Source organism: Drosophila mojavensis, unplaced genomic scaffold, assembly GCF_018153725.1.
Source record: "Drosophila mojavensis isolate 15081-1352.22 unplaced genomic scaffold, ASM1815372v1 contig_49, whole genome shotgun sequence".
NCBI lineage: Eukaryota > Metazoa > Arthropoda > Insecta > Diptera > Drosophilidae > Drosophila > Drosophila mojavensis.
Window position 1 is genome coordinate 1,987,649 of NW_025318872.1, and position 7,169 is coordinate 1,994,817.

At 40.1% G+C, this 7,169-nt stretch overlaps 1 protein-coding gene across 1 annotated transcript; it reads left to right on the top strand.

Moving 5' to 3' along the window:
- The first annotated feature begins 5,685 nt into the window (after window positions 1–5,685).
- Window positions 5,686–6,629, top strand: LOC6577919 (transmembrane emp24 domain-containing protein 5). The gene has a single exon (XM_002003814.4). It carries the CDS (start codon window positions 5,798–5,800, stop codon window positions 6,494–6,496), a length of 699 nt encoding a protein of 232 aa, XP_002003850.1. The 5' UTR covers window positions 5,686–5,797; the 3' UTR covers window positions 6,497–6,629.
- Window positions 6,630–7,169: the final 540 nt, after the last annotated feature.

The following is a 7,169-nucleotide window of genomic DNA, read 5'->3' on the forward strand; positions in this document are numbered from 1 at the left end:
AGAGAGAGAGAGAAGATAGAGAGCGGCAAATTAGTACAGGAGGAGATATTTAAAGCTGTTTAGTTAGCTAATTCAATTGACTATAAAATTTGATTCGTAATTTAATTGTGGCTAAATGCTATTGGATTGCCTTATCAGTAATAGTTACTGCTTACACTCTTTCGCATACTGTTGGGTTATATTGGTTTTGTACAATATACATCCATGCGTATAAGAACGAACCATTTCGCCGCTATTGAAGCTATGGACTCGTCTTTTCGCTCATAGAGGAACTCAAAAGTATAGCTTCAAGTAAAAAAAAAAAAAAAAAAAAAACCCTAAGTCGTGTATGTCAGCATCGCTGACAATCTTCAAGGTTTACTCCTGTTGATATATACGATACATTTACGCCCATTGGGTGCCCATGCCTCCATATAAAGTCGATGTCATCTACAGTTTTAGAGATAGAAGTTAGATTATTGAGTTACTGCGGACCTCCTCTATCGACAGCCTAAAACTAAAATCCAACACTTTTTTTTGGAAACACTGTATATCAACTATACTCTGTAATTTTTAGATTTCCGTAGCATTTTCTCGAACAATTTGCAGTTACATTAACCTAAACTTCTTCTAAAGCTTGGCCAAAAATTATATACCTATGTTCTTTAGGCATGTAGTAAAACGAGAAAAAATGACAAATTTTAACGATTTTACCTCCTCAATTGAGCAACACAATATAATATATATATCTCGAGATATTGTAAATCGAAGAAAATTATATATTGCAATGTTTTGGAATTTAATATATAAAATGGAGCAATTAAGTTACTAGAGATTCCCTTCCGAGGTCTTTACCAATAAAGCTTCTATCATTTGTTTGACCGTGAATGAGTATTACACAGTCGGTAACGCCTAGACTGTTACTTAAATCTAAATAAAATATGAAAGTCATTTGTTAAATCTTTATCTTGTTTAAGTACATATCATGATAAGCCTCAAGTTATTTTCAGCCATAGAAAAGGGCATATAATTTATGTAGCTCTTAGGACTATGAGCGATGAGATAATGTGCAGCTTATCTTAAGTTATTAAATTAGGATGCTTAAATATAAATTACGCAGATAGCCTACAGCTGAGAATAATAAGTTATTATTATCAGTAATGCCAACTATTCCTCCTTTAACAGTAGCAATTTCTCATTATTCATTTATAAGTGGTCTGCTGTCAGTGCGATTCAAATTTGAGCGTCCTAATTTAAGCGCATCGATTGCAAATGGATAAGCAAACATCGTAATGAAACCAAATACGATAGATTTGCATGCAATCTCTTAAAGCAGTCGTAAACAAGGGAATCTTTTAAGACGTGCAATTACCATTACTCAGAGCTGAATGCGAATGCGTAATTTTATCTGCAGTCAAATTAAATTTTCGTTGCGTCTTCGTGTTAAGTTTAAAAGCCGCTTTGCTCATTACGCAGAGCAGCACGTTCGAGCCTGGTGCACACTACTCGACGACAGATGGCGCCATATTAATGCATCTGACTGAGCCGGATATGGGCTGGCCGCGGGGACGACGCATTATCGGCGCGAACATGCGTTGACAAACTTCACTTAAAATGACCGTCAGGGATGGCACAACGGAGCTGCAGCTCCAGTGACTTCTTTGGGAGGACTCTGCCTTGCCCTGCACTCCCTATATATAATATCTCAGCAATAATTTGATCGTTAAAATGGACACTGCTTTTTTAATGTGTGTGTGTGTGTGTGAAGTCTCCCACTCTACCAACGTAGGTCCAGCTGTTGGCCGAGTCCCCTCCACTCTCTATCTGTCTCTCTCGCTCCGCCCCGCCCCTTCAACCTATCTGTGGCCGTGACTTACTCTGCCAATGGTTTGGCTCCCAGCTGCAATTAAATGTATTTTTACGATTGTGCAGCATTTGCAGTGAGCCAGCCCGCCGTCCCGCCCCATCGGAGTAATGAAATTAACAGCCTGCGCTGGAGCGAACGACTCCACATTCACATCCACATCCACATTTGTGCGCCGTTGTCCTCTGGCCATGTCCTGTGATAAACGATCGCCATTGCCAGCTTTAAAATGCCACTTACGAGTAACTGCTGTGAAATGCTTGTTAAGCGTTAAATGGCCAAGAAAATAATTTTTTTTTTTTTTTTTTTTTTTTTTTGCTGTTTGCGATTTTTCTACCTTATCTTGGTTTGCTTCTTTTTTCATTTTTCTGTTTTTTTTATTTTTTTTTATTATTATTTTTATTTTTATTTTTTTTTGGGCAGACTACGTAAGTGCTTGGGCGTGGCACTGCCCATCGGCAGCCATAACTGCCAGCAGCGATGGTCGCCATTTTGATATTATCTCTTGGGCAAACACACACACACACAGAGAGACAAGGGACATAGGAGCCCACCTGCCTGTCCACAGGTGGCGCTTTAATTTGCAACTTTCACGCGCCCGGGAGCCCTGTCAACACGGACACACCACACCAGCTCTCTCTAAGTGAGCCACTATGTCAGACAGCGCCTGGCTCAGTGAGTGAAAGAAAAAAGGAGAAGGAGGAGCAGAAGGCTAGCGATGTCGCTGGGCACCTTGGCTAAGGAGCAGGCCAGGTCCCTGAGGAGTAATTAACACTGCGTCGTTTCTACCGCTGAGCAAACAATGAGAAACTGATGCACTTGTTAATTACGCCGCCAACTGCAGCTGCCATGGGCGTGGCATGGCAACGGCCAGGTAACAGCTCTATAAAATTATAAAGAAAGAAAGTGAAAGAAACTAAACTAAAAGAGTATAAGAACTGCTTAACTCTTAGCCTTTATTATATTTTATACTGAAACTAATTTCAGTTCTCAGTGCACATTTAAGTCCAAATAGCAGAAAGTTGGCTAAAAGTCTAGACGAATTTGACTTGAATATTCATTTATGCTGACCATGTTCAGAGAGCATATGAAATTCAGAGCACTTGAAGCCTGCTTGACCTTGTCCAGCAAAGTGTTTGACAATATTTGACTGCCATTAACAGGGGTTCAACTTGGCCAGCTATGAACGCAGTTGACCTTGTCAAGCGCTCGTTTGACAGTACTTGACAAGGATTGAATACGTCTGGGCCTAATCTGGCTAGCAGAAGAGGCTTTAAACGGGCTTAAAAAATCAAGATTTCCATTCATTAAACTTAATTCTTTCCAGCTACAATACAATCCCAAGCAGAAGTCCAAATGTAAATTCATGTTTATTGCTTAATAGAGACATAGAAAGCAGACACAGCTAGGGTCAAGTAGCCAAACCTTTAACTCCTTTAGAGACAACTTAGAACCCATTTCATTCATGAAGACATACAACTCGTTAGACGTTTACGGTTATGGCAAAAGTTTTCCGGCAACTTTTCGCATAATGTCCATAGAGCACATTCACTTATTGAACTGTTTACAAACACCTAAAACTGTCCCATCTCCGTCTCCTGCCTATTTATGGCCAAGAAAAAATAAATCATTTCAGCTATCAATTTTCCTAATTTCATAAATGTGAATTGGCTCTCATGCTGACATGCCACTACCTGTTCAGGTGCCTCTCTGCCTTTGCATCTCATGCGCCTCAGGCAAACAATCAACTAAAGCAATACACACACACACACACACACACACAGAGGGGGAGAGGGTGCTGGTACGGCATGTGAAAAACTTGGCGCCCAGTTACAAGAGCCACAGCATTGAGCTCGCTCCCAGTTGGCCCACATCAAGTTGGCACCTGGCAGCTGCCACATGGCGACGGCGACATCGACCCCGACAAACATTTGCATGCCCTGTAGAAATACACAATGCATGTCAGAGAGTCTGATGAACTTCTATAGGCCGCATGCAACAAAATGACGGCCTTTGTGTAGGGTAACTGCTTGGCAATAACTGTGGCATATATTCAATCTGATTATAGCCTGAAGTAGTTGACTAGATAATATGATAGTGCAGGGTATCTATTAGTCAACTATTTTTATAAAATTACATATATAAAATCATACATTCATAAAATTACTTAAGAGGATCTTTAGCAGAGACTGTAAACATATTATATTATGATTACAGGGTATCTCAAAAGGGATATTAGTCAAACAATTCGGCCGATTTCTAAGTCTATATGATTCGATGCACTTGAAAGAGTTGAGCTAGCACATCTGTACATCTCCCTCTGCTCACGATTACAGGGTATGCGTCAGTCCATCACTCTGCACTTTGAGGCATTTCAACGCGTTTTTTTGTTGGTCTCGTTATTTGCAGCTTTCATGCATCGACTGCGTATTTCAGCCAAAGGCAGCGACGCCGACGCAACTTTGTGCCCTTTTCTAAAAACGGGGCGTTCGGGGGCGTGGCCGGGTACTTGCACGCCATTTTTTTTTTTTTTTTTTTTTTTTTTCTTTTTGCTTAAAGTAAATAACCGAACTGAAGTGCAGCGTGATGGTTGAAATTTTTATGCACTACCAACAACACGAAGCGCAACAAAAAAAAAACTTGTAGAAAATTCAAAACTAAACTATAAAAAATGTTGTGCAAAACCGCTGCACACGTGGGCAAACAAAACCATGTGTGACGGTGTGCGGGTGTGTGTGTGTGTGTGTGTTGGGTTTGTGTGCGTGTCTATTTGCAAAGTTTCTTTTGGGCAAACGCGGCTTTTGCCGGCGTCGTCGACGTCGCCAACAGTTTTGAGCCACATACAGAAAAAAATGGCAGAAAGAAATATATAGGTACGCCCACTTGCCTGCCACGCCCACTCGCGAGACATACAACTGCCACAGCAGCCGCAATAGCAGCGGCACCAGCAGCCCAGCATAAATTTCCATTACCGTTGACAAATATTTACACATCGACCTCAATTCATATTCTTTTTGATGCAGTTGCTTTTAGCCGCTGCTTCTGCTACTGCATTGCCAGGCAGTGCGAGGGCATGGCGCTGCAGGTGCAAGATATGGCTGCGCAAATGTATGCTATTTATATCCTGTAACCATTGACTATGCATAAGTGAGTGGGGTATATGAAGTTGGAGAAAGGAGTTACGTGCTGGAGTCGATCGTTGGGATGAGCTGTGTCTATAATAAGAAAAGTCGACAGAGTGGCTAATATTCCTTTCGATTATTCCTTGATACCCGATGATTCAAGGGTCTATAATATTATTAAATAATATAATATTGTACTTTATTTTAGTTTTCTGACACTGTAGCCGTAGACACAAAGCATTAAATATGGATTGATCTATATTCGATAATTATCGATTGTGAAATATAAGGAGAAGTAAAACTTTTATTGTAAATACTCCAATATAAAGTGAGATATATTCATATTTCTTATAAGCTTTGCAAATTTTTTGATTGCAAGCCATTATCCTAAGAGTATCCTAAGAGTAATATATAATTATGGTTTGTAAAATATTAAGAGATTAAGAGATTATTATACATGCTCGATTATTGAAATTAGGTACTTTTTACTTTTTTTTACTTTTACTTTCTAACAAAATTACTGATTGAATTATTTACTTCAATAGTAATCGATAGTTATCGAGTATGAAACAAAAGGAGAAGTAAAACTTGTTTTACGCTTAAGCAAATTTATTAAGCAAATTACCTGGTATATCTTGGTCGAGCAATCCCTACGAAAGCGCCCGGACTTGTTTATATTGGGGCAGTTACAGCCAGCAGTCACTGAGCTATTACTTAGGAGAGACACAGTAGACGTTGCTTCAGTGGGCAGGCCAGGAAACTAGACGAATTGAGAAATCGTTGAAACGATTTTCCGTTTACGTTTACTAAATAACATATATCAAACCAAAAAATGTTCCAAATCGCAGGCTGCTCCTTGTGGCTGTCGTTGTTGCTGCTGGCCTTGGTGCGCGGCGGCAATTCGGAGTTATTTCATCATCGTTTGACCATCTTTGTGGAGGCAGGTCGCATGGAATGCTATCATCAGCCGGTGGCAGCCACCGAAATTATAATACTGGAATATCAGGTGATATACGGGGGTCAGGGTGAGGCGCACATCAATTTTAACCTGATGGATCCGCATCGCAAGCTGCTCGCCTCGGATCACAAGCAGCAGAGCAATAAATATCGGATGGACGCCAATGAGACGGGCATCTATAAATTATGCTTTGACAATACGATTAGCACGTTCAATCAGAAAATTGTTGTCTTCAATTTGGAGATAGCAGCAGCCAACCACGAGGAGTTGGAGCGCCAAGCGCTTATCAAGGAGATGACCACGGACTATCACTTCGATCGCACCTACACACACATGCACGACTATATAACCAAAATCGAGGTGAACATTATGCGCGCGCGCCAGACCCAGGACTATATACGCACACTGGAGGCCCGCGACCGGAAGCTGGCCGAATCGAGCTTCACCATGGTCAACAGTTGGTCCTGTGCCCAGTTCATAGCGATGATCATCGTTGGCATGCTGCAGGTCTTCATGTTGCGCAGCATTTTCAACACCGATGGTCGTTTTTACAAGCTCTGGAAGAAATTCTGAATTGAAGTCCAATGTTATAATTGAATAATTGAAAATGTTAATGACATAATGCCCGTTGTGTGGAATAAACTTCAGCGATACATATATATGAGAAAGAGAGAGAGAGTGAAATATAGCTAGTGTGGCTTCTTGATTGTAGTGTATGTGTAAATTGAGTGGGAAAGAGGGGGGGAGAGATTTATTATTGTGTATATATAGAGTGAGACAGAGAGAGATAAATATAGTTGGCCTTGTTTCTTGAGCGTTGTGTATATGTAAAGTGAGAGTAAGATAGAGATGGAGATAGTCTGGATCTTAATTGTTGCGTGTATGTAGAGAGAATGAGGTATATATATATAGTTAGTCTAGTTCCTAAATTGTTGTGAATGTGTAGAGAGCGTGAGAGAGAGAGAGAGAGAGAGAGAGAGAGAGGGAAGAGAGAGATCATAACTGTTGTGTATATGCAGACAGCGTGAGCGAGAGAGAAATAATAGATCTGCTTTCTTGATTATTCTGTATATGTAGAATGAGAGAGAGGAGACAAGTATATGTATATATACTTAGTCTGGATCTTAACTGTAGAGAAAAAGTTATATATATATAGTTAATCCGATTTTTAATTGTTCTGCTAGTTGGGAGTCTCTGGAATTAATTTTTTTAATTATTTAATTATATCTAAAATTTTATTTAATAC

Bases quoted from the DNA above. Each gene is read 5' to 3' on its own strand.
- LOC6577919 (XM_002003814.4), top strand. From the start codon at position 5,798: ATGTTCCAAATCGCAGGCTGCTCCTTGTGGCTGTCGTTGTTGCTGCTG.